The sequence below is a fragment of the Talpa occidentalis genome, unplaced genomic scaffold, assembly GCF_014898055.3.
Source record: "Talpa occidentalis isolate TD23 unplaced genomic scaffold, MPIMG_talOcc4v2.1 talOcc4.12, whole genome shotgun sequence".
In the NCBI taxonomy this organism is placed as follows: Eukaryota; Metazoa; Chordata; class Mammalia; order Eulipotyphla; family Talpidae; genus Talpa; species Talpa occidentalis.
Window position 1 is genome coordinate 90,946,118 of NW_023601212.1, and position 27,844 is coordinate 90,973,961.

The 27,844-nt window shown below is 36.8% G+C and overlaps 2 protein-coding genes and 1 long non-coding RNA gene across 14 annotated transcripts in view; 1 reads left to right on the forward strand and 2 right to left on the reverse strand.

The window, feature by feature from the left end:
* The window catches only part of LOC119241848 (phospholipid-transporting ATPase ABCA3-like), a 67,362-nt gene extending 49,039 nt beyond the window's left edge, over positions 1 to 18,323 (reverse strand). For 4 of the 8 annotated variants that reach the window (XM_037507448.2, XM_037507451.2, XM_037507449.2 and 1 more), the window contains exons 1-9: positions 17,898 to 18,010; positions 16,002 to 16,084; positions 15,457 to 15,709; positions 12,304 to 12,431; positions 8,463 to 8,604; positions 6,329 to 6,585; positions 5,333 to 5,449; positions 3,447 to 3,564; positions 2,234 to 2,407 (exon numbers count right to left, since the gene is read on the reverse strand). In XM_037507448.2, the coding sequence (XP_037363345.1) occupies positions 2,234 to 2,407; positions 3,447 to 3,564; positions 5,333 to 5,449; positions 6,329 to 6,585; positions 8,463 to 8,604; positions 12,304 to 12,431; positions 15,457 to 15,709; positions 16,002 to 16,061 (1,249 nt within the window). In that variant the 5' untranslated portion in view covers positions 16,062 to 16,084; positions 17,898 to 18,010. Of the gene's footprint in view, positions 1 to 2,233; positions 2,408 to 3,446; positions 3,565 to 5,332; positions 5,450 to 6,328; positions 6,586 to 8,462; positions 8,605 to 12,303; positions 12,432 to 15,456; positions 15,710 to 16,001; positions 16,085 to 17,478; positions 17,552 to 17,897; positions 18,011 to 18,195 lie in introns of those variants that run through there. The other 4 variants (XM_037507446.2, XM_037507445.2, XM_037507447.2 and 1 more) reach the window with 4 other exon arrangements.
* LOC119241850 (uncharacterized) lies at positions 18,179 to 20,609 on the forward strand. Its single transcript, XR_005124383.1, has 3 exons — positions 18,179 to 18,503; positions 20,268 to 20,303; positions 20,490 to 20,609. It is a non-coding gene; the product is annotated as an uncharacterized LOC119241850 (long non-coding RNA).
* LOC119241847 (phospholipid-transporting ATPase ABCA3-like) overlaps positions 19,068 to 27,844 on the reverse strand; it is a 66,340-nt gene continuing 57,563 nt past the window's right edge. For 4 of the 5 annotated variants that reach the window (XM_037507441.2, XM_037507442.2, XM_037507440.2 and 1 more), the window contains exons 24-31: positions 25,354 to 25,532; positions 23,764 to 23,889; positions 23,370 to 23,564; positions 22,828 to 23,015; positions 22,033 to 22,203; positions 21,483 to 21,673; positions 19,745 to 19,818; positions 19,068 to 19,355 (exon numbers count right to left, since the gene is read on the reverse strand). In XM_037507441.2, the coding sequence (XP_037363338.1) occupies positions 19,212 to 19,355; positions 19,745 to 19,818; positions 21,483 to 21,673; positions 22,033 to 22,203; positions 22,828 to 23,015; positions 23,370 to 23,564; positions 23,764 to 23,889; positions 25,354 to 25,532 (1,268 nt within the window). In that variant the 3' untranslated portion in view covers positions 19,068 to 19,211. The remainder of the gene's footprint in view (positions 19,356 to 19,744; positions 19,819 to 21,482; positions 21,674 to 22,032; positions 22,204 to 22,827; positions 23,016 to 23,369; positions 23,565 to 23,763; positions 23,890 to 25,353; positions 25,533 to 27,844) is intronic. The other variant, XM_054693800.1, reaches the window with a different exon arrangement.

A 27,844-nucleotide genomic window follows, 5' to 3' on the forward strand; every position in this document is an offset into this window, starting at 1 on the left:
GTAATCAAGTCACCCCTGAACTGTCACCATAGTCTATGAAGATTTTGAACGCTCTTTCAATTTCCATGACTGAGATTGGTTTATGCAACTCTTCTGTTTTTTCCTGGTCTAGTCTTGGTAAACTATATTGTGATAGAAATTAGTCCATTTTTTTCATGGTTATCCAATTTGTTGGTGTATAGTTATTTAATAGTAGTAATCACTTAGGATCCTTTGTGTTTCTCCTCTTTCATTTCTAATTTTATTTATTGCAGTTTTATCACTTTTTTCATAGCCAAGCTAGTGTTTATCAATTTTGTTAATTGTCCAGGTGGTTTTCCAGTGAACCAACTCCTAGTTCCATTGATCTTTTGTATCCTCTTGATTTCTACTTCATTTCCTTTGGCTTTTGTTTTTATTATTTCCTTCATTCTACTAACTTTAGGATTTATTTGGTCCTCTTTGTCAAGTTGTTTTAGGAATAATGTTAAGTTGTTTACTTGGGATTTTCCTTGCTTCATAATGTGGGCCTCCATTGCAACTGTCTTCCCTATTAAGATTGCATTCTATAAATTCTAATAGGTAGTGTCTTTGTTTTCATCAATCATGGTCTTTTTTTGCCTTCTGCTTTAATTCTTTCTTTAATCAATAGCTATTAAGCAGCTTTTTGTTTAGTCTCTATGTATTTGTGTCATTTCCTATTTTTTTCTAAGTTGGCTTCTAACTTTATGGAATTATGGTCAAGAAAAAATGCTTGGTACAGTTTCAATATTCATAGCTTTATTGACAATGTTTTTCAGTATCCTTTCCTTATCATTAGCGTCAGCAATTTAATAATAGTGTTTCTGTTTGGAACTTTTTTGGGCCTCTTGGATCAGGAAGTCTGTTTCATTTTCCAGAACTTTCAGTGCCTTGTTGACCAAAGTTCTAACTACTATCCTTTATGACCAGCTGTTGTCATCTGGGAGCCACAGGTTCAAGCTGACAATCACCACTTCATACAGACCGTATAATGACAGCCACCAAGACAGTCCATCCACTGTCTTCAGGCTCTCTATTTAAGGAGTGTAAAGTGTTTCACTTTCCAGATCAGGGTGCCTTGTTGCTATCCAATAGTACAGTAGCTGCCTTTGCAGGTATACCTACTATGGTGAATCCAACTATTCATTTTTCTGCTGCAAGCCTCTGAATGCTTATCCTGTAATTCTCCAGTGATATATTCTCTGCCCTGCCCACCAACTCTCCCACACCCTACTCCAGTATAGGCCTCAGTTGCAATGAGCAAGTGTGAGCCCCTCAGTCTACAGCAACGGAAAGGCTTGGTATGGCAGTCACCCCTCTCTTGGTTATACTGCTCTCGTGTTGCTGAAAACTTAAATTATAGTTTTTCCTATCTCTTTTCATGGTGTCTTCCCTCTTGATGCATGTGATAGCAATCTTTTTATCATTCAGAAGTCATTCTCTTTTTTTAGGTATAATTTGTTTGTAAATATGTAGAGAAGGCTATACCAGTGTCTTCACTCTTCTTTCTTCTCACTAGACTCTGAAATAATTTAATAGTATAAAAGGTATACAAATTTGAAATACTCCTCAATTCACAGGACTGAATTAGTTAGCCTGTCACTTATCTAGTAGTTTATCTGGTATTGTGTACCCTGGAAAGTTAGCAGTATAAATGTCACTTTGGAAAAGAAGTCCATTCTAGAAAGTAAGAAAAAGAAGAATATCACCTCTCCCCAAGTCAGAAAAGAGTAATGTTGGGTGTAGAGGACAGGTACATTGATCCTAGGTTTTTATTTTAGAGAAACCCTGGAGAAATATTCAGATGGGATTACCCAACACTGTATGGTGGTGGCATTTGTATTGGCAAAGGCATATAGATAAATGGGCCTGAAGAAGTGCTACAGGCTTTTCATATCTTAAAAGTCACATTCGGACCATGCATAACTTCCCAAATTTAAGGAAGGACAATGAGTTTCAGAAAGGGACACTGGATGGCAGAGAACTGAATGAGGATTTTAAGGCAGGGAAAATAACCAGAAGTATGTTTCTAATAGATAAGATACCAGTACAATTTTCCAGACATAAACAGTCATACTTCAGTTTGTATGGGTTCATACAGTATCTCAGGTTAGGTACTCTACTATTTTATAACATTTTCTAACCTCCTCACCCACTGATCCACCCACACTGTCTCAACTCACCTTTCTAGGAATCAAATATCAAAGATAATATGTGGAAGGCAAATACTTACCTTTTATTTCCAACTTGAGCCAAAGATTAATCCCCAGTGACAATGCAACATTTGAGCTGAGACAAGCAGCCACCTTCTTGGTGAGGGTTATCTCTCCATAGCGTTGTGTTAGAGAGTTAAATGGATAAAAGCTGGCAAAATATAGGATGCTTCCAGTAGAAACAGCCAAACGTGCTAGAAGTCAAGAAAATATAAGGCCATTTTGAAGCAACATGCAAAATAAATTAAAATTGATGAAGTAAAAATATGCCCAAGTAAAACTACAATGACATGAGTTATCCATTATTTTCCTTAAAAAAAAAAAATCACCTTATGGAGTATTACTGGCATATAAAAAGATGTATACATTTCTAAACCATAATCTTGCTGATATCACTCCTTTGAATTACCTTCACTTCCTACATTTAGTTTATCTACATAATAATCTTGCCCATAATCAAATCCTTTCAACTGTCTTCAAAACATAAAATCTATCAGTTTCACTACATGCCCACTACTATCACCCCAAACCAAGCATTAAATATTGCACCTGAATTTCTAATAAATTCTAGCACTTCAGCTTGGATCCTCTCTAGATGCCTGATTGACCTTTTGAAAACAAATACTTAATGAATTCTTTTGCCAGTAATAAAATTTCCCTACCCTTGCTTTAACTCCCCTCTGTTCCCTTACAGGAGACTTCTGCTCTCAGTAAAGGGAGACCAGATATTTTAGACCAATGATCTCAAAAAGGATAATTAAAACAGCTGACTGACAATATAAGAATAACACTTGACTGCAGCAGAGAGCTCAAAATTTGGTGGCAGGAGTTGGATGAAAGAAACACACAGGTACCTTGGGGCTACTTTATCCATGTGGAAATTTTCCAGCTGACGACATAAGCTGAGAAACTGAGTAGTTCTTTTGGTAACTACAGCTTTGTGGAGGTAAAAACTGGAGTTCATGACCAGGTAAGACGAGGCCCTGACCAAATCCCATGCTTTGGTTAGGATTGCTACTTCAGGAATAATGGGATTCAAGTCCACCCATATACACTGGACATATTAATTCCCAGTGTTCTCTTTACCTCCCATTTCGTGTGCAATCAATTCATCTTCTATGTTAGAATATAAGCCAAGACTAGATATGAAGTTGCTAGAAGTCACTCCCATATATGATCCTATCTTGATCAGTTAAAATAGAAATTCTGTTAAAGGAGAAGTCTTAGACTCACCTTTATTGAAGAATGTGCTAACCATAAAGCCAAAGAATATTGAAGCAGTGGCATAACACATAAGAAAGACAAAGATGAAACTACTGTCACTGTAGCGAAAGATTGGCTCACTGAAAATCTATAATAAAATAATTATATTATGTAAGGTACATAGTAAGTAGTGTCACAAAAACACAAGGCAAGGGAGAAAAAATGATGACCCCAATATTATAGATCACACTGCTCAGTGACTGAAGCTCAGTGAGATGGAAAGATCTCACTGGTGGCGCAAGGGGTTAAGACACAACCTATGAAGCTATCCGCAGCCTCTGCAGCATGAGTTTGTTCCCTGTCTGCCAGGGAGCTGCCTTTATGGCGTAGCAGACCTCTCCTGACTCACCCGCTGCTCCCCTCAGCAGTGTACTTCGGTCAATCTGCCTGTTCTGTTCCCCACTTGGTCTCTGATGAGTCCTCTCACTCCCCACGCCTCTGGCCTGTACCCAAGCTCTTGTATGCATAAATAATCTTAAAAAAAAAGTTTAGGGAAAAAAAAGTAAACCACTTCCTAGGGTTTAAGTTCTGCTCAGATATTTAGCAGGCTCTGCATTGCCATAGTGGAGAAAATAAAAGCCATATTTCATCCTCCTGGCAACTGAGGCCAGTAAGTCCACGCTGTGATTTCCTTTTTTTTTTTTTTTAATTTTAAAATTCTTTAATTTTTTTTTATTTTATACATTTTTTTACATAATTTTTCATTTTTGCACAATGTATGCATTTTCATCTTGGTTATAGTCCCCATACAATTCCCACCCCCTTGTTTTGATGATACCCCCTCCCCTCCCCTTACTCCTCCCCAACCCCCCGCCCCGTAGTGTGTGTCTGGTTTATAGTTGCTTGTTGATTTTGATTTTTACTTTATTATAATTAGATTTTATCTGGCCCCTTACTTAAGTTTCCTAAATTTCTGCTATGAGTGAGACCATCCGGTATTTTTCTTTTTCTTTCTGGCTTATTTCGCTGAGCATGATCTTTTTTCTTTCAAAGCATGCTGCAATCCATGGAGCTGTCTGATAAGCCGCTATTAACACCATGAAGCTATTGGTACCTGAAATGTGGCTAGCATGACAAACTGTAGTTTTGGTTTTAGTTTAGTAATTTTTAACTGAAATTTAAAAAATGAAAGCAGTGTCAAATACAGATCAAGTATTTTTTTTTCTTTTTTTTTCTTTTTTCGTCTTTTTTTTTTTTTTGTGGGACACTCGCCGGTGGCCGGGGAATCGAACTGGCACTGCAGAGGCTGCGGGCAGCCTCGCAACCCAGTGCTCAACCGCTGCACTACCAGGGGAGGCCCCAGATCAAGTATTTCTAATGAAAAATATAGTGCATGAACTGAGATGTATTAAAAATACAAAACACACATTGGAGTTTGAAGAGTACAAAAAAGAATGTAAAATATCTCAATTTTTACACTGGTTGCACACTGAAATACTATTTTGCAGAGAAAGGGCTAATTAAGATAATTCCCTCTACTTTTTAAAATTTCTAGTTGCTACTAAAATTTAGTATTGGGCCTCCCTGGTGGCGCAGTGGTTGAGCGCTGGGCTGTGAAGGTGCCACAGCCTCTGCAACACTGGTTCGATCCCCGGCCACGGGGCGAGGGTCCAACATGGCGTGCAGACCTCGCCTGCCGCCCGCTGCTCCCCTCAGCAGTGTACTTCGTCAGTCTGCCTGTTCTGTTCCCCACTCTGGCTCTGGTGAATTCTGTCACCTGTGCTTCTGACTGTACCCAGTGCTTGTATGAATAAATAATTCTTTAAAAAAAATAAAAATCCAAGGTTCAAAAAAAAAATTTAGTATTACATATGGGACTTGTATTTCTATTGGATTGTACAAAATCAGATACTCACCTTGGCAAAGAATAGCACACATATCAAAAAGATGATAATGATATAAAAGAAGAAAAATGTGAGGAAATGGGCAGCCCAGATCATCCAGTTTCTAAGTCCAATTATGAGCTGGTACTCCTGTAAGATATGCAAAGGAAGTAAAATATTATGAATATCAGTGATTCATAGTATTTTCACATATATTTTTCTAATTAAATTCCCATGAAACCTGTAATATAAATGGGGACTATCACCTCCACTTTATGAATAAGAAAAATCAAGACTCAGAAAGTTGAGTGTGGGGGTCAAAATGCAGTTGTTAAGGGCAACACTGACATTACAATGTATTTCTCTTGACTTTGGAAATTATTTTTCAACACTACACCTAGTGTTTTTCACTACTACACTTAGCATTGGACCAAAATGGAAAACATTTCAAATTGAACTTTGAAATACTGGGATTAAGATGTTTTTCTATTACACTGTAATTCCAGGAATTACCTTTATTCACCGAGTTAAAAGTCAGTTGTTCTTACGCTTGTTCCTTGTTGGTAATGAGTCTTTTTGTTCCCTTCTGCTTTTCTTCGAGATTTTTCTCTGTCTTTACTTCCCAGCAGTTTGAACTTACCATGTCTAGGGCGTGTGTGTGTGTGTGTGTGTGTGTGAGTGTGTGTGTGTTGTATTTATCCTGCTTTGTGTTTCTGAGCTTTGTGAACCTGTGACTTGGGGTCTACTATTAATTTTTGAAAATATTCTGTAGTTATACTTTTTTAAAGCTCCGTTCTCTAATCTCCATTTTGTGATTTCAGTTGTGTACATTGCGTAATTTGAAATGGTCTCTAACTTTTGTTAAGTGGCATCATATTTGTTCTTCCTGTTCTATATTTGGACTTGCTGCTACTGGGCTGTAACAACTACCCAATAATGCTTAATATGCCAAAATCATCCAATTCTCAATTAAAGAGGTCCACAGACTTAAAAATTACAGAAATGTTATTAGAATATAATTTGGATTACCTTCAATCTTTTTTCCCTTTCTGACACAATGGATCGTATAATGGAAAGTACAGTTGGTGAGAACATGAGTATGAACATCAAAGGGAGGAAAGAATTCATGGCCCAAATTAATACATCCTGAGAATAAGTTGGGTGTGGAAATCTCTGTAAGGAGATACTGATTCCATTGAACAGATCTTTAGCGCTCTTCTGATGATACAGCATGATGGCCTTATCTAAGGCATGCTGTATAGCCAGGAACCCTTCTCTGATGTATCCTGCATGAAAAAAACCAACGTTGTCAAGTAAAGCAGACTAAGGAACCATTCAGACACACAAAGAATAAGGCAACTAAAGTAATCCATGGCTTGTCACCTACAGAATCTACATTTACTACTGTATTTTTACAGAGCTCTTGGAATCTTACTTTACGTTCTTGTTACTGAGTTAACCTGGTAAGACCTTGGTTATCCAATACTATGCTTCTCTGCATTAGTGATTAAACCCATCAAACCAGGACTTCTGCCACTCTCAGGGAGACAGTGAGGTTTACGGCAGTTGTCGCCCCTCTCCTGTTGTGTGATATACAATAAATGTTCCTTGGTTGAATCCTTGATTGGTCTCTTTACATTCCTTCCATCTTATCACTAAATCTGGACAAGTCTCTAACAGTGTCAAGGCCAACTTAACATAATGACTCTGGGAACCTATGAGTTTTTATATAGAAGTAAGGGATACTACTTCAGCTGAATCTGATTTACATTTCCCCTAAATAAAATGTATTTAACAAAAGTGGTAGGTTTCCGAAATGTGATTTATATTTACCAAAGAATGCAGGTTGAATTAAAGAGTGACAAAAACTTGGAAATGTAAATTGAAGACAGAAATATTTCAGTGAGTAACGCAGAATTGGCTCCCAAGGAAAACTGCCTCGCGGAAACCAAGGTAACTATATAAAATCAGGTAAAAAGGCAGCTTGGGGCTTAATTTGTTTTTCTTTTACTAATTGCTTAAGGTTGGAATTCAGGAACATTTAAATAATAAAGGAACATTTAAAACTATGAAGTTATTTCTGAGCATTGCTTTATCTATAGCCCCCAAAGTTCACTCTTAAATGTTAACATGTCTTGTTTTCTTCCTTTTTCTTTTCTTTTTTTTTAAGATATATTTATTTATACAAGCACTGGGTACAGTCAGAAGCGTGAAAGGGTGAGAGAATTTTTAATTGAAAATATCTTCTAACTTCTTTTGATTCTTTGACTCATGGATTATTCAGAAATGTGTTGTTTATTGTCCAAATATTTACATTATTTCTAGTTATATTATTGTTATTGATCTCCAATTACATCGTCATAAGAGAGAAATACCCTGTATAATCAGTCTTTATAATTTCAGTGAGATTTGTTTCATAACAATCCAGCATAAGAGTAATCCTGGTGAAGAAATCATAATTAACAAAATGTGTATTCTATCCTGTTAAAATATTCAATTCTACAAATGTCAATCAGTTTAGGAAAACTGAAAAGTTTATTCATGTTACCTATATCTTTATAGTTTTTTAGATCATCGATCATTTTCCAAAAGAAGAATATTAATATTGCTACCTATGATTATGGAATTGTCCAATACTTCCTTTAATTCTGTCAATTTTTCTTTATATATTCTGAAGCACTGTTACTAAGTGAATACATAATTGCTGTGTTTTCCTGACCGAATAGTCCTTTGTCTTGAAATATATTTTATCTGATATGTAAGTATCATCCCTGGCCACCTATAGCTGTCTTTAATAAAAATGAAGACTCTCCAAGTCATTTTCTTACCTATTTTTTTCCCAGCCCTCTTCTCTCTTATTCCACAATGACTCTAATTACAACATGCATAGCATTTAGTATTTCCCCACATTTAATTGAAACTCCATTTTAAACTTTTTTGGGGTGGTTTCAGATTGAATGCAGTTTATTTTTTCCAAGTGCACTTACTTTTTCTTCTGTCATGTTCACTTGGCTATTAAATCTTTCCTGTATTTTCCAATTTCAGACTTTGTGTTTTATATCTTTTTACCGTTTTCTATTTTTCTGCTGAGATTTCCTCTCATATATATAAGTGATATGTTAGTATACAACTGTGATAATAAGTCTGTTTAAAATCTGCTCACCAGGACTTCCTCCATCATGAAAGTTTGGGTTCCTGGGCCCTAGAGAAGAATGAATAGGAAAGAGTAGGGATGTTTTCCAGCCGATGTTGTCCGGCCATGAAAGAGTCCTCTGTATCCTAAGAAAACGCAGATGATAATTTACCTAGAAGTAGCAATAGAAAACAGGCTATGTTTAAAAATCAAACCTGAAAAGCAAATACTAGAAATAAAGGAAATCTGAGTCTAGATGGGAAACCATGTGATTTAAAAGATGAGACTCTGCTGATGTCAAAAATGATTCTCCAAGTACAACATGTGTCCTCCAATCTATCCATATTTGAAGTCCTCACAAAATGTAGCCAGTTCATAATAACTAAATATACATATGGCCCATAAATACATGAAAAGTTTCAATGTCACACAATGAAATACATTTGGAATTACAACAGCATCATGGTGACCTAAGACATTTCTTCCATTTCTCCTTGTCAATCCAAAACTAACGGATCAATAGTAATGCTTCATCTGCTCATTGCCTCAGGATGCTGGTGAGATCCACTATTTGAGTGATGAAAGGTGGGTGGCAAGAGACACACAGAGGTGGCATTCTGGCATACAGATGGCAGGAATACCAACCTGATCAAAGGCCCAGGAGAGTGGAGAGTAAAAATGATCAACAGACCCATGCCCCTGGCCCAGAAGAACCTTAAGGTGGCAGAGCCTGAGGTACTTCATGCTAACCAGGACCCCATTAAGGAGGGCACTTGGGAAAGCACTCTTGAGTACAACTTCCCATGGCACACTCCCCCCCACCCACCCCCCACCGGGATCTGTACAGGTACCTTGAAGTATATCCTATTCTATTTTCATAGCACTCTTGATATTGTTGAGTTTCTCACATCCTGAATTGCTGTTAATTTCTTATTTATAGCTACAATCCCTTCCTTTTGCTAATTAATTTTATTCCTGTTCTCTCTGAATTTATTTTCTGTTTTTTCTTATATCTCTGAGTTTCTTTTTGATAACTATTTTGAATTCTCTGTTGGCTAGGTCATAATCTACTATGTCTTTTAAGTACGGATTCTGGAGAGTTTTCATTTTCTCCTTATGGTATCATATTACCTTGAAGTGTCTGTGTATTTCACTGCCTGTGCATTTGGCAGCTCTATCATCTTTTAAAAATGATTTGTCACTTTTTGTTTGATCAGCAACATGGTAATTAGTGGTTATCATTTTCTTTTTCAGTAGGTGGTGCTATGGCTCCAATTTTTGGTTACTACTAGCTACTTTAGGTACCAGAGACAACTTGGGGATGGTGGATAAGATGCTGTTGTATCAGTGGGGATAGAGAGAGGCACAGAGGGCCAGGCTGCTGCTGTGGATAAACTGCGGGAGATCTGGTATCATGTGCATGTCACAATGTAATCCCACCTCTTTGGGATCCCAGATCTGCGTAAACAAAATACATATTCTTCTCAAGTGCACATGGAACATTCTCAAATATGGACCATATATTAGGGTACAAAACAAGCTAATGGTGAAAAACTGAAAACATTCCCCTAAAACCAGGGACAAGGAAAGAGTGACCATTCTTATCACTATTATTTAACATAATATTGGAAGTCCTAATAAGAGCCATAAAACATGAAAAGGAAATAAAAGGTAATTGGAAGGAAAAATGAAAATGATCATTTTTTCAGATGACACAAACTCTAGTAAACTATTAGAAATAGTGAATATAGTAAAGTGGCAGGCTATAGAATATACAAAAATCTGTTATGCTTGAATATGCAACAATAAACTAGCCCGGAGAGAAATTAGGAGAAACAACTCCATTTATAACTGCATCAAAAAGACTTAAATACTAAGAATAAATTTAACCAAGGAGATAAGACCTATACATCAAAAACTATAGGACATTTTTAAAAATTTTATTTTTTATTATTATTTTTAAGATTTATTTATTTTTATACAAGAACTGGGGTACAGGCTAAAGGCAAGGGAGGGTGAGAGGATTCACCAGGACAGAGCAGGGAGAACAGGCAGATGGACTGAAGTGCACTGCTGAGGGGAGCAGCGGGCGAGACAGGAGAGGTTTGCCCTGCCATGTGAGTTATCTCCCTGGCTGGCGGGGAATCGAACCGGCGCTGCAGAGTCTGCAGGCAGCTTCACAGCGCTGCGCTCAACCTGCTGTGCCACTGGGGAGGCCCTATTTTTTTATATTAATTTTTATATATTTTTTTATTTTTTACATCATTGTTCATTTTTAAACAATATTTGCTTCCCCCAACCCCCTCAGGTGTAGTCCCCATAGAGTTTCTTTCACCAATGCACCTGTGCACCATCACCTTAGTCACCTGTGCTCCTCCCTCCCTCTCTTTTATCCCTCTCCCTCCTCCTCCCCTGCAGTATGTCTCTGATTTATAATTGTATGAAAAACTACAGGACATTTTGAAAGAAAAAGAAGACAGAAAGAAATGAAAAAATATTCCATGCTCATGTATTGGAAGAATTACCATAATTACAACATGATAAGATACACAGAAAATCCTAAGACTACAACAAAAACTTATTACATATAATAAACAACCTTAGTGAAGTAGTAGACAACAAAATTAATACACAAAAAATCTCTTCTGTGTCTATACACAACTAATAGCATAAAAAGAAACCAAGAAAGCAATTCTATTTACAAAAGAATTAAACATCAAGAATAAATTTAACTAAATAAATGAAAGATGTGTACATGGAAATCTATAAAATATTGCTGGACAAAATCCCAGAAGACACAAAGAAGTGGAAAGATCTTTTATGCTCATGGGTTGGAAGAATTAACATAGTTAAAATTGCGACAGCACTTAAAGCAAAATACAGGTTCAACGCAATCCCCATGAAAATTCCAATAGCAGTTTTCACAGAAACAGAACAAAAAATTATGAAATTTGTTTGGAACTACAAAAAACTCCAAATAGCAAAAATACTTCTAAGAACCAAAGAACAAAAGTGGAGGTATTCTCCCCAACTTGAAACTATACTACAAAGCTGCAGTAGTTAAAGCTTCATGGTACTGGAATAAAAACAACACATAGATCAATTGAACAGAACTGAGAGTCACAAATAAAGCCTAACATATGTGGATACCTAATTTATAACAAAGAGGTCAAGAGCACAAAATGGAGCAAGGAAAGTCTCTTCAATAAATGATGCTGAGAAGATTGGACGGCTGCACGCAAATGAATGAAACTACACAATATCTAACACCATATGCCAAAATTAATTGAAAATGGATTAAAGATGTAAAACATACCTAAAAAAATCTAAGTGATAGAATCCTTGTCATTGCCCTTAGAGATATGTTTCGGAACTTGACTTCAAGAGCAAGGGGAACAAAAGCTAAAAACAAAAACACAAATGGAACTACTCCAAACTAAAAAGCTTCTGCACAGTGAAAGAAACCTGCATCAAAACATCAAAACCTGCATCAAAAACCTCCTATGGTAAATTCTGTGGTTCATCCAAAGAAAGAGGGTTTTTCCAAGCTTGGTTGTTACTGAACATATATCTGCTTTGAAGCTTATTCATTTCACCACCACTCTTTGTAGAAATTGCTTGATTCATCAGTTTCTCATGAATCTAGGACTTTGTATTTGGAAGATACATGTCTTCCTTTAACAGCGTAATGCAGTGGTTAAAAACACAGGCATTAAAGTTATTTAGACCTGGGTTTAAATTCTTGCTCTATGGTATACAAGAAATTGATTTAGGGAAGGGTAATTCTTTCATTTATAAAATAGGGTTAATGATGTCAAACTAGAAGTATAATCACTATTAATTTAGAAAATTCTAAATAAAATTTCCTCACCTGAAGTGGCAGAGGGTCATTTATATTTTTAAAGACAGAGTTAAAAACGACGACAGCCAGCACTTTAAGAGCTTTATTGTCATATTCAATGTACCTCTCAAGTTCAGTTTCTGAAGAAAATCCATGAGCTGTGGAAAGGCAAAATTGTTCACTTAAATAAAAATATCTCATAATCCCTTCTAAGAGGGGAGACACTATTTTACATGGACAAAAGCTTATCCGAATACTATATAGTTAAAAACACTGTTTCTCAAATATTGGTATCACAATTACTTAATGGACATTTGGGATTCAAAAAAATTGATATTTTATAAATTATCACTATAATTTTAAATAAGAACCATAAGCCATATATAAAATAAATCATTGGTCACCAGGGAAGTACAAATCAAAATCACAATGAGGTACCACTACACACCACTGAGATGGCTACAGTAAAGACAGGTGTTCAGAAGTGCTGGTAAAGATGTGCAAAAGTTGGAACATTCATACAGGGCTGAACAGAATATTAAACACTCTAATAGTCTGGCTGTCCCTTAGAAAGCTAAACACAGAGTTAGTCTATGACCTATTCATTCCAGTCCTGTTATATACCCAAGAGAAATAAAAACTTAGCTACATAAAACTTATAGATAAATGTTCACAGCATGTGATTTATAATAGCACAAAGGTGGAAATACCCACATGTCCATACAATGGCATATTATTTAGCAATGAAAGCTATGAAGTGCTGATACAGGTATGAACCTCGAAAATAGTATGCTAAGTCAAAAGGCAGTCACAAAAGATTACACATTGCATTTGTATAAAACTTACATAAAAGGTTTATTTATACATTACATAAAGTAATAAGCAAATCTATGGAGACAGAAAATAGTGTTTTCTTCACTCTGGTGGGCTTAAAAATTGTGGGGCAATGGCTAAAGATTGGTGATGATAATGCTATAAAACTGTGGTAATGACTGCATAACTATGAATATATTAAAAACCACTGAAATGTACATGTTAAATGGGTGAATATAGGCATGTACATTATATTTCATAAAGCTATTTTAAAAGAAACAAGACAAATCAGGAGGTGGAGATCATGTCAAACTGTGCTTTAAAAAAAACTCAGTTGATGGCTCGATAGTTGTATTGAGGTAACAGAGGAAGAAATCAGTGAAGACAGATCAATCAGTATAAATGACCTAGTCTGGACAAAAGAAGAAAAAAAGATTGGAGAAAAGTTGCAAAGATCCTCAATGACCTGTGGGGCAATACAAAATGTGTAGTATTTGTGTCATTACAGTCCAAGGAGAACAGACAGAAAGTCATGTGGAAAAATAACTGGGAAATAACTGTTGAAAATCCCCCAAATTTGGTGAGAGATAGAAATTTATAGATACAAAAGGCTCATTGAACCCCGAAATTAAATAAAACCACACTTCACACATCACAATCAAACATCTGACAAAGACAGAAAAAAATCTTGAAAGCATCTAGAGAGAAATGACACATTACCTGTAGGGAAATAAGGAATCAAATGATAGCATAGTTCTTTTCAGAAACCAAAGGAGTCAGAAGAAAATGGCAAATATTTTTTAAATGCTGAAAGAGGAGATATTAAATCAGAATTTGATACCCAATGAAAATATCCTCCAGAGGATGTGGAGAGAAAGGAACTCTCCTGCACTGCTGGTGGGAATGCAAACTGGTCCAACCACTATGGAGAGCTGTGTGGAGATTCCTCAACCTACTAAAGACAGAGCTTCCATGTGATCCAGCAATTCCACTCTTAGGTATTTACCCAAAGGACACAGAAACATCAATTCCAAAGAGCACCTGCACCCCTATGTTTATAGCAGCACAATTTGCAATAGCTAAGCTTTGGAAACAACCCAAATGCCAAAAAATAGATGACTGGATCAAGAAAATGTGGTACATATACACCATGGAATATCACTCAGCATTCAAAAAAAGATAAACACATGCAATTTGCAGCAACATAGATGGAGCTGGAAGGGATCATGCTCAGCGAAATAAGCCAGAAAGAAAAAGAAAAATACCGGATGGTCTCATTCATAACAGGAATCTAGAAAACCTAAATATGGACCAGGAAAAAGAATAACTATAAGAAAGAAAAAAAAATCAAAATCAACAAACAACTATGGACCAGAGACACTCTTTGGGTGGGGGGTGAAGGAGGGATTGGGGTCAAAATCGGGGTTGCAATTGTATGGGGAATATAAAAAAAAGTGGGAAAAAAAAAAAAGAAAATATCCTCCAGAAAGGAAGTTGAGTAGAGATAATATCAGATGAAGGAAAACAAAGAGAATGCATTAGGAGATGTGCTCTAAATATTATTAAGGGAAGTCCTTCAGAAAGAAAGAAAACAGTATGAAAAGAAAACTTTGCAACTTTGAGAGTGAAAGGAGGAGCAAGTTATGGAAAATATCTGTGTAAACAGTTTTGTCTTCTTAAGTTCTTTAAATATGTGTGACTTATAACATTTTCTGGTGAAGTTTTCCATTTTGGTAGAAACAAAAACTACAGCATTGAGAGATAAATATAAAGAGGCCGATATACTTGTAAACACCTGACATTACAATGAAGTGATAAAATATTAGCTGTAAGTAGATCGTGAGTAATTACATATGCACTTTTTAGCTCCAAGAACAACCACAAATAATATGTATCAGAAATACAATCCATCTATTTTTGAATTTCATCGCCTCTGCATTTGATGTGATGTCTAAGAATTCTTCATCTAAATTACAAAGATTTTCCACTAAATGTTTTATCATTTTACTCTTAGATCTGTAATCCACTTTCATATAGATTTTGCTTAAGATGTGAGGTTTCACTGTTTTAGCTATTGATAGTCAATTGTTCAGCATCAGTTGCTGAAAACATTATCTTGCGCCAAATTCTTTTGCACTGTTGTAAAAACTATTGTCTTATTTGTGTAGATATATCTCTAGGTTCTCTATTCTGTTTCATGATCTGTGTGTTTACATTCCTCAACCAATATCATAGTGTCAATATATAACTACGGTTACATTTTTAGTCAAAATTAACAAGTGTGATTCTTTCAACTTTATTCTTTTTTTCTGTCTTGGTATTAGTGCCATCAAAAAACAATAAATTTTACAGAAAATCTTAATTTCTAACCTTTTATACTGATGTTTAGATTCTTCTGCACATTCTCAGTGATCTCTTTTACCACATTAATATTAGAAGGCACATAAATCAATTCCCATTCGTCAGGATTTTGTAGCGAAAAAGGCAGATTACTGATGGATTGAGGAATAAAATTGTAAGATCGAGTACCATGTATCTTAGTATTTACACGGAATAGCAAAATCATCATTGGAAATGTCAGTGCTGTTAAGACTTCCAATATTAAATTAATGAAACGCCTCCTCTAGAGGAATAAAAAAATGGCATTAGTTGACTTGAGAGTACACAGTTAAAGCAAATGGTTATTCTAATATTAAGCTTCTGCCAGTTTTACTTGGGAACAGCCAGTGTTTCCTGAATTGTCTCATACCACCCTGCCTCCCCTCTCAATTTTTTATAGTTCACACTATATTTTTAACTCAGCTTATAGATTTGCAAAAGCCACCCACAGCTCTGGAATTGATTTTCAAAAGCACACACACACAAACTGAACTACAACAAATGGGCATCTGTGGACAATTTCCATGGTTACCTACCTTTATGGTAAAATTTTTCCAGAGGAGCACTGCAAATTGCTTGAGTGTCAACAAATACATTCTTCTACAAAGAGTGTTCAATACTAGGGATGGAAGAAAGGCTGTTTAATGTTAAGTTACCAGTTAATGTGAACATCAGCAAATGGTAGGATTAATTCCTCATAATTTTTCTCTTAAATCAGGGAATAAGTAATACAAATAAACATTCCTGTTGAATACAACTAGAAGACTGAACTTTGTAGAGGTAGGCACAGCTTTTGGGGAATCTTTCCTCTTTGGTAAAGATTCTAAAGAGTCAGTCAAGAGACAAGGAAGCTGAGCAGCCCTTCTGAAACTAGCCTCATAGTGAGCCCAGCCTCATGGTGGAGTGACAAAGTTAAATCCACAAGCCTTGGTTGGGGTTGTACTAGTAAACTTTCATGGCTTTGAGCTGTCAAGAGTTAAAGTAAACCAGAAGTCAGTCAGTCACTGCAGCAAATACAAAAGAGCTCCAACGTGTCTCTGCCTCTGGACTGAATTGAAGTGTCAGGCAGAAGCAAACAAACATACAAACAAAAAACCCTCTTGGGAGGAATTAAAAATATTCTAAATTATTTCTAAAAACAATTTTCCACATGTGAGCTCGAACACAATACAAAAAATATAAAAAAAAAGACACAGAAAACAAGTTTACATGAATGAGAAACTATGAAGCTACAAATAGAAAGGGTCCGTATGTAAGAATTATCAGCCAAGAATTATTCAAGTAAAAACATCCACTGTGTTCAAAGATAAAAAATACTGAGAATTTGAGAAGAGAACTGCAAATTATGACAATGGCGTGACAAAGGTGAAAAAAAAAATCAACAGAAATTCTAAAACAAAATAATGTTGTAACTGAATTGTATCTTAAAGGATAGCAGACTCAGACAACTGAAGTAAAGTTAGGAGTCCAGAAAATTTAGAAGACAATACTCAAAATGAAACATGGAGAGGCAAATGTATAGAAAAATAAATGAAAGATAAAAGTGGTATGTAGTTATAAAATGTAATGAAAGCACAGGGTTAGGGAGAGAATAAACAGAGGGAACAAGAGAAAATATCTGAAGCAATTGATGACATACATATAGCCACAGACACAAGATGCACACCAACCCCAAGCAGGATACATGAACAATTTCCACTTAAGTACATATTTAATAGTGAAAGTGCCAAAATCCAGTCTCCAGCCAGTCACCTTGCATTAATTAAACTGGTTCTTTTCGCAAAAGCTGGGTGGCTTGGCTTTTGGCTCCTGCCACCAGGTAATGGGCCCAATTTGGCACCCAAAATACTCCATTTTAAAACTGTGTCCCATTCCCCCTTCAGTCTTTGCTTCATAAAAGAGATAATATCACCAAGAGCAAGATGACGGGGGCAGTTCTTGAGTTTGCCCCTTCCCAGGGAAAACTACAGTTGTGGGATAACCCAGGAGGAGGAAAAGCAAGACATAATTTACATTTTCTTCTTTGTCGTCTCCTGGGTAGTTCCTTGAGTTCTTAAGATGTCTGGCCTTCCCTCTTGAGGAAATCCTAAGCAAAGGCAACAGGCTAGAAGGGGTATCACGGAATGTGGGGACCATGTGGGGGACAAATCACGCAATTATAGGAGTGTTACACGTAGGTAAACTCCACATAGTATATACACAGATCTGTGTTTTGTTTTGGAGGGGAGCAGCGCGAGCTGGGGAAGGTTTCTGTGTTTGTGTCCCTGTCTGTGTTTTGGGGAAGATACGAACTTTCGGGTACTGCGATCCAAGTGCCGAGAGGGTAGGTCTTTCAGGGCGTCCTGGAGCCCTCGCCAGAGCTGGGCGCCTTGGAGGGAGGAGAGGCGAGGGGGGGGGAAGGGGGGTGTTGAAGAGGGGGGTCCCACACTCACCTCTCAGGTCTCAAACACCTACGACTTCCCGCAGGAGGGCCAGGCTCCACCTGGTGCGGCTTCTCCCAACGCTCTCCCCAACCGCCCCCCGCGGGTGGATCTGCAGTCCTGGCCTCGCGCCCTTCCCACAGGGGCGCCCCCCCTGCCAAGAACCCCAGGCGAGTGAGAGGCCAACGCACGAGCCCCGCCCCCGCCTGCGGATGGGCGCTGGCCGCCTCCTTCCACACCACGGGATGCCCTCCTCCCGCGTGATCCCTCGGGGCCCACTGCCGGAGCCCCCAGACCCTGAAAGCCCTACCTGGGTGTTCCTTCCTCCCAGGCTTTTCTCCTCTGGACACTACTGGGTGACCCCACAAATCTTCACAACCTCCTGAGCGCCCGTCTTATGATCATGGTCACCCTCGGTGTGGCAGTTAGTTGAAGATGATTCAGAAAGTTCTACTACAGTTTAAAAGCAATGGAACAAAGAACAGCTCCTGGAAATCACTTCACTATTCACAATACCCAGCTGAACTACCATCCCCACATAGAGCAACTTCACGGACTCTTCAGCATGCGATTCAAACAAGGATCATCCCGTTGTCTGCTCATCTGTCTGGGAATTTGGTGAGGTGGTTAGATTTCTCCATCTGCCCAACCAAACATGAGACGAGCTCCCCCTTTCCACTCCAATTCTCCTTTCTTCTTAACAGAGGTGGGGCAAGAATAGGTTAAGAAAACACACTATTGTAAAATCAGCGTTTGCTTGATGTTGTTGGGCTCTAAATGTTCTTGGTGCAAGGGTTCTCTTACAAATGTAGACTATTGGTGTAAGTTTTAGAAATGACCCAACTTACCCCTTAAAATTTGATAGACGTTAGATTGTTTTTGGTATGAAATTGGTGTGTGTGTGTGTCTTTAGAAAAAGGAAACATGATTTGCTCCAGGCTTAATGCTCCTCTTATCCATAACTTAGCTGAAAACATAAATCTCTGCTCTTCAAGCTGTTCCAACTGATAGCACCATCATTTTTGGGTGTTTCTGTCCAAACATTCAGAATATTCATAGATAGATCCTTTTCCACCTTGATTAATGCTGCTCTGTTGTATATATAGGAGAGAAAAAAGGAATTTCTCCCTCTCCTCAAATTTGCACACTCTGGATACACAGGCCACCCAAGGAAATCTACAAAGAAGGGAAATGTTTCTTTTGGAGAAACTCTTTATTGCACAAATATATTTACACCAAGATATATACACACCCAGGAATGCCCCTGGATGTCTCCAGGAGCAGGAGGGATTAGCTGAAGGATGTCCTAAGGATCACCGGTTGGAACTAAATCTCATAGTGCTTTTCCTCGTTATCATCTGGGGCCTCTGAGATGGCAAAAGTCAGGAAGACTTGTTCCAGCGTTATCTGACTGATGTAATAGTCTTCTAAACTGTACTGCTCTTTCGCGTCCTCTAAAATACCAAACACCTTTAACAGCAACACAAAGAATGTACAGTTACCATTGCTGTTCTCCCTTCCAGCCCTCACCCCGATGAACTTCTCTCCCCCCTCCTCCAACTCCTGCCCAGTTATTGTTGGGGGGATAAAAAGCACTGGCAGGGAGATGGGAAATCAGTGAGAAAGGATAAGAGTGCAGGCAGGTCTCTATCCTCATCTCTTGAGGGACATGCACTAATAATGGGACTTAGGGAGTAAAAATCAAAGCAATTAAATTCTAGGGGACCTTTGGGAAGTAACCTAAGTTTCTGCTCTTCCTACAGTGCCAGAATCCCTTACACATACTTGTAGATCAAACACTTCCCCCACCATTAGTGCTTTCTTAACACATGTTAAAAGGGCAGTGTTTCTACAATCACCTTTCCCCAGCTTAAGTCCTTGCTGGGAATGTAGTAGTTAAGGATCCTTTCATTCTCCAGCTGTAATGTACTACCTACGAAAGGAAAGATGGGACATGTGAATAATCTCACAGATTTTAAGTTGCCTACATGTGCTACATCTACTTAATATTGGACTGTCGGAAAAGTCACGATGTATTTTTTCTTTGAAAAACAGAAAAAAATGTGTCATGACTTTTATGAGAACCCAATACATACAATTGAGGTGGAGTCCACAGAAATTACGGTGGGCAGCCTTTCAGGCATAAAAAATTGAGAGTTCACCTGCTCAAGCTTAAAATCCTGAACCTTCTTAAATTCTAGTATTACTGGAAGACTTTGTTCCTGAACATTATATAGTGCTGAGAATATGCACCTGGAGCGTTTCACCCTGGTTGTGTGAGTGCAGCTGTGGTACTCTCTTCATGATTACACACCATGTGAAAGAAGAAATCAAACATATAAATCACTTAAGTCAGGTCATGTGTTCCTGTTTCTCTTACAGATGTGCAAGAATCCGCAGATGAAGGCTACAAAGATGGTAACCATTTTTAATGTAGAACAAATGATGTATTTATATTTATCAATGCATATTTGCAGATTATTGAACACTGGGTTAACTGTAACGAAACTTTTAAAATACAGTACATGTTAATAATATTAATTTAAAGCCATGTATTGTCTCCAAGATCATGATAGCCGTTTTTGTGTGTTTGAATATTCCAAGTACAGGGTTTAAGGAATTACTCGAAGCAAACACTGATGAAGCTACCTCATTTAGGTCAAGTAATAATAATCCAGCCTCTGTCTCCAGGAAAAAGCCCAACACCTTCACTGTTGTTATGGACAATTTTAAAATGTATTTTTACCTATGCATGTATCCCTAAAAATGTAGGTGGAATTTTCTTACTTTCAACTTTATTTGACTGGAATCCTCTAGTGTAGATTCATTTCTTTCTTCTTCTTTCACTTAATATTATAAGATTCCTTCATGTGGTTGCATCTAGCTATCATTCATCCATTTCCTTTCTAAATAGTAACATGGCATAGGAATAATCCATGATTTATTTTCCATTTGGTTACTGACAGACATGTAGGTTGTTGACTATCGTATATGTTGTGACTCAAATACTGTATTACTTATCTCCTTGCCACAGAATTATTAAAAGCCTTGCCATGCCCCTGCCTTATGTTTAGAAAAGAGAGGTAGGGACATAAAGAAACAGTTGTTGTTTCTATCATATAGATCGAGAAGTGTTTATTGAATTTAAAAGGCAGAAGCAGACTTACTCTTGAAAGGAAAGAAAAACTTAGTGGTTATTTGTTTGCATTTCAATACCTTATACTGGCTGAGACATCAGAAGACCATAATTACATGCTCAGTTGGAGAAAAATAACCTTGTATGGGTAATATGTGACTATAATGGAGAACTGTGTTAAAAATATGACTTTAGAGCTATAATTCATATGGAAAGCACAAATCCAAAAATGCTGTATTAAGTGATGCAAGAACTTAATGAGAAACTTTTTTTGTGAAAACTTCTCAAGATGAGCAGGCACAAGAGGTGACAGAAACAAAGCATCTAGAGGGAATTCAGTGTGTAAGACTGAGAAATATCAATACCTCACAGGAAACAGTTACCGAAGACATAAAACTTAGGAATGGTGAGAACAGCAAACATGATTTAGCACATCTTTAAGTTAACCCAACCTCAGTTACCTGGAAACGTGATTCTGATGAAAAATTTTACATCGTCTAATAGAGTCTCAGGTGCATCCATCTTGACCTGGACCTTCAGGATATAAACGCTGCCAAACTTGTTCTTGAGGTACTGAGGGCTGCCCAAGCACACGAACTCTCCCTTCACCATGATGGCCAACCTGGTACAGAGGGTGTCACATTCCTCTAATCTAGCAAAACAAGACACCAGAGTGAAGTAGCCTACAAAGCTCTCCTTTGGAGACATTCTGTTCTTCAAACAGAGTAAGGATGTTATGGTAATTTTCAATGGGAAGTAGAATTTGCAAATCATAAAGCTCATAATTAGGAAGTGGAAATTTTTCAGATGACTAGTAGAATAACCAAACAGACATTGTGTGAATTTCCTGTCCTTTCCCTACTCTTGGTTATCTGATTCAATGAAAATTCTTAACCTTTCTATTCATTTGGATTAGTAAGAAACACACAAACTCAAGCAAGTTCACTGCCTTATATTCCCAGCCACAAACAATTCCCTTCTTAGCCACTATGACATCCCAATGAGCCAGACCTGTGGGACGATATAATGATAGCTTTGCCACTTTCACATGCCAGTTTCACAGTGTCCTGCAGCAGGCGCTGGCCTTTGGGGTCCATGCTAGATGACGGCTCATCCAACAGAACGACTGAGCGCTTTCCCATTAGGGCAATAGCAGTACTCAGCCTACGTTTGCTTCCTCCACTTCATGGTGATAGAAAGGGAGAGAAGGAAGGGGTGGGGAGGACACACAAATCAGTTATTTACAGGAAACAGCACAAACATCAAATACTGAGTTTCAGCAAACACTTAGCCTGGATATACACAGTGATGATTAGATGTGACTTCGACAAGTAGCAGACCCAAACATAGGTGTGTGTAACAATTTGTTTTCACTTGAAACATAGGGAAATGACTTTTATGTACCTAGCTCTGCAGCACTGTCAGTAGTTTTTATTTACTTGTTCATAGTGTGTCATAATTTCCCAGGTACAGAAATCCCACCATAATTCAGAGGACCTACATTCCTCCTTTATGGGGAGGTAAAGAAACATCTGGACACTAGGAAGAATAAGATGCTCCTCTTTGAAGGTCATAGGCCATAGTTCAAACAGAAGTAATAATCTGAATTTCATCTCTGAAAAAGGAAGACATGGCACTGCCTTGATCTTTCTGGCATCTGGAACCTAGCAACTCATTAAATAGTTTCGCAGATAATTGTGTGACGGAGGAACTTAGGTGGGGCTGTGGGCATTTATTTAAAACATCAAAAACATAGTGAGGCACCTCAGCATTAGCAGCAAAAACAAAAAGATCAGCATGACTCACCTGTAGGTACTGATAAGCTTGTCCGCATGGGGCTCCAGTTGTAGTGAATTCAACCATTTTTTCACATATGGCTGAATCTGGGACTCAGAGACTCCCTGTAATCTAGCATACATGATCATTGTTTCCTGACCAGTCATGTATTCCAGCAAGGCATCAGACTGGGGACAATATCCAACTCTTGATTGCACCTGATTACAAGAATTGGCTTAATAAGGACCCATGTCATCTATCCCACTGAGTATTCACGGATGAGATTCAAGACCTGCAGTTCTCCTGGCCTCGGCACCTTATCTGGAATGTGTTAGGTGCACTGCTGAGAGAACATGCCTTTTAACAGATTCAAAAACACAAAAGAAGTCTTAGGTTATGTTCTTGTCGTCTTACTATCTCTCTTCAAAAAATTTTTCTCTCCAGAATTTACTGACTAAATCAATAAAACCTCAACGCCTACCATGATTCCCATTTCTCTCCAGTCATCGACCTCTGACCTGCAAACCCACGTGTTCATGCTTCCCACTTCTTAGATTATAAGAGCAGCATACCTTTTGGATATTTTTGGTGATGCTGAAACCATCAATAAACACCTCTCCAGAAGTAAGAGTCTGCTCTCCAGTCAGAATTTGGAAGGTAGTAGTTTTTCCAGCTCCATTGAATCCAAGCAACCCAAAACACGTCCCTCTTTGGACTTCAACGGAGATATTTTTCACAGCCAGAATGGGTGGGCACTTAAAATATATCTAAAAAATATAGAAAACATAGTAAAGATTATCTGGAGGTCAAATCATAAGTACCTCAAGTCCCTATCAATCACTACTTAAAACAGTTTCACAAGAACTCTTCTTTTACGTGGGGAGAGTATACACAGACCCCAAAGACCCTTAGAAGACAATGCCATGCTTAAGAATGCAGCCAGCAAACAGTGGTCAATGATGTTACCTTTGTGAGTTCCTTAATAAGTACTGCAGAATTCATCATCAACAGAGGCTGCCCCAGGATTTTCTTTTTTTCATTTTGCACATCTTCATCTTTGGAGTCTCCAGATAACTCTGAGGACACTTTTTGCTATATTTTGAAGACAAGAATCACAGAAGTGGATGGTTTTTAGGCAGCTAGTCTGGGCTGGGTGACTTCATGAAAGGTATACTTAAGGATAATCTCAAATATGTCCAAGGTTTGAGTCATTTCAAGAAATATCTTACTGTGACCTCAGCATCTCCTGTACATTGACTAAATTTTGAATAATGAATAATTCATCAGGAAAGTGAGGTGTGAATTAACATGGTAAGATATGTACTTTAAATTTTTAAGCCAGAATTTAAATCATTCAAGGAAATGGTTTTTATCACTTGGGTCCTCCAGAAGGAAAGTATCTTGAGAGAATAGGGAAACTCTTGAGAAGAAAAATAAAAAAATTGAGAAAATTAGAGCCAAACACTTTTTTAATCTGGGGAAGGAGGCAGATACCAGGGTATCAGAAGATTAGAGGTGCCATATTCAGATCAGCAGAAATAGACTTCAGGACAAAGAACCTCACCAGAGATATAGAGTAATGTTTCATAATTCAGCTCACCAAGGAGACATAAAATAATCCATGTTTTTTATTCAATAATTAGAGGTTTAAAAAGTATATATAGAAATAATCGATGGAATTAAGGTGAGAAATAAACATGTCATAAAAATTGGAGATTTCAAACTCCTTTTCCAGCAATTGATAGATCAATCAGACAAAAATATCAGCTAAAGTCTAGGTGATACAAGCAATATTATCAACCATTATGATCGAATTGATATTTATAAAACATTACAACCAATAAATGCAAAATATACATTTATTTCAAATGCACATGGCACATTACCCAGATTGATTACTTGCTGAGCCATGGAACAAATGTTAATGGACTCAAATAGATTGAATGCAGAGCATATTTTTTGACCATAAATGAATTAAATTAGGTATCAAAAGCAATAATACAGCTAGAAAACTCTCAGGTCTTTGAAATTGTTCTACAGACTTTTAAGTAATCTGTATCAAAAAGGAAATCATACAGGAAATCAAAATATTTTGAACACTTGAATGATAACAAGACTATAAATAATCAAACATTTTCAGATACACATGAGCACAATTCATAGGGAAATCTTTAATATTTAATGTTTATTTTAGAAAAGAAGATCTATAATATATGGCTTCATGCTTCCCACAAGCAAACCAGAAAAAGAAGAAAGGTAAACCAAAATTAAGTAGAAGGAAGGAAATTATAAAAATAAAGACAAAAAAAAAATCAATGGAAGAGAAAATAGCCAATAATAGAGAAATTTCAGAGAGACAAAAGCTGATCCTTTGAAATGATCAACAAAATGAATAAAATGAATGCAGTTTATAGGTAAATTGTACCTCAATAAAATTTATTTAAGCAAATATGTTTCTGTGGACATTATCTAGTTACTTGAGAGGGCGGCACGCTTGACAGGCCTAATTTTCCATTTTCCTAGAGTTACCCTTCAGCTCCATGCTTAATTACTAACCTTCTTTAATTTCCTATAGATACCAAAGCAAATATATTGATTGAAAATTAATTTTAGCTTCCACAATGTAGTCTCCCAAAACAAAAGCAAAAGAAGGAAAACAAAGCCTGTGGTACTCATCATAACCAAATACTTTGCAATCATTTCCTTTTCGAAACTGTAAATATTCCTTGAAGTATCTAAAAATGGCACAAAAAAAAAAAAAGAAAAAAAGAGAGAAAGATATCTTACTATAAAATTCTGACAATTTGAATAAGGCCTAAGAATAACAAACAGGAAGAAATGTAGGATAAAATCAAATATCAGGTTAATTTGACACAAGAATTTAGAGTGGGAAAAATGATTACCCTGCTACACAATAACCACTTCAATAATGAATTTTGAAGGCTGACCTTCACGGATATAATAGATTGCTATAAATTGTGTATGTGAATGTTAATTTATTCATTGGTATGTCTAGTAGTTATTGTATGCTATAAAAACATGTCCCAAGACCTTTCAGACATGTGAAACCATCACTTGAAAATTAGAAAAAAACATTTAAGCTCAAAGGTCATGCAAAATTTTGAAAAATCTTTTTACCATTTTTATTATCATCTCAATAGCAGTAAAAAGCATCAGCTAAAACTGAACAATTATTTATGATTTTAAGAAAAAACCCTAACCAAACAGAATAGGAAGAAATCTCTTTAATCCAGGAAACTGGGATAACTCTGAATCCCACATCTATCTCATAAGAACTGTAATATATAGGCCATAGTGAGTTTCAGTGAAAAACTGGATGTCTACTCTCACCACTTTGATTCAACTTGAACTATATGTCCTTGACCAAACAGTAAGTCAAAGGCAAGAAACAAATTTATATGGATGGAAAAGTACACTGTTCACAGCTGCTTTGAATGTACCCATTGGAAATGAAAAGTTACACATAAATTGTTAAAATTAATAAAATAATTCAGTAAGCTCATAAAAAATTAATAAAATAGTAAGCTCAATACACAAAAATGAACTCTTTCAACTGTCTTATTCCATCATCAGCAACAAACAACAAAATGACACTTCAAAAAGTGATAGGATTTATAATGGCATCAAAAGATACATAGGAATAAAGCAAACAACATATTGGCAGTACTTCTAAAGCAATAACTACTAAACATTATTAAATAAAAGGTGGAAGACTTGCATGATCTGAAAAGAAACCAGAGTATAACAGTATTAAATAAAAATAAAGATGCTCTAAGTAAATGGATGACTAGAACTAAATAAGTAATCTACAGATTGTAAAACCAAAAATCATACTCATTAAATTTCTCAAAATTGTTGTAAGAAAGTAAAGCAAGCTCAATAAAAATCCAACTAGATTTTTTTTAATGTAAAGAAAAGTTAATTCTTAAATGTATTTGGAATTATAAAGTATCCAGATATAGCCATGTTCTAGTATCAAAACTTAGTACAAATTAGTCAAGATGGAGGCTGTCCTGGAAAAAGGATAGACACATGGATCAGTGAAAGATAACTGAGAGATCAACCTTAAACCCATACATGGGGACTGGGTCAATTCAATGGGGGAAACAAATACTCTTTTTTAACAAATGGGGCTGGAATAACTGGATCTCCATTTGCAAAACAAACAAGATGGAATCTTACCTCATGCTACATACAAAAATCGACGAAAACAGATCAAATATCTAACTATAACTACTAAAACTGCAAACCGCATAGGAGATAACATTGGGGTAAGTCTCTGTGCCCTTTGATTAAGCAATGACTTCCTTGATATGACAATTAAGTAGACAAGCAATCAAAGAAACAAAAGACAAACTGGACATCAAAAAGTTACTGTGCATCAAAAGACACTATCAAGGAGGTGCCGTCACATTCTCCCAAAGAAGGAGAGAAAATATTTGAAATTCATTTATCAGAGATGGTGCCTAAATGAAGAAGATATCAAGACTAATGGCTCAAGTTAAAAATGGGCAAATATGATTTCCCCCTCAGGTATGCTGTCCAAAAATTTAACAATATATAAGAAAAAGGCACTTCATTCAAAAGTAAATTAAAAAAAGGGGAAAAATAGGTATATAATATGAGTGGACACTTCTACAAAGAAGATCTAGGAATGAACAACAGGCACATCAAAGGTGCTCAACCTCATTTGTAACTAGAGAAATGTAAACCAAAACAATGATGAGATACAACTTCATGCTGACTAGGAAAGTTCTAGATTTCAAAAAAAATGAAACATAACAATTATTGGAGAGGATATACAGAGAGTGGAAACCTCCTCCATTGCTGTACAATTGTCCTTGCTACTATGGAGACTCAGTAAGACCACGATTTTCATGTCAATAGATTTAGCAGGGAATGTTTCTTTTCCATTTTTTGTTGTTCCACCCTCTGTTTATTGTTATATGGTTTACAACTGTGTGAATACCAAGCTTCCCTTGAGGTCAACTGGCTGCTCAATGACCTTGAGATTGAGAAGCGATTG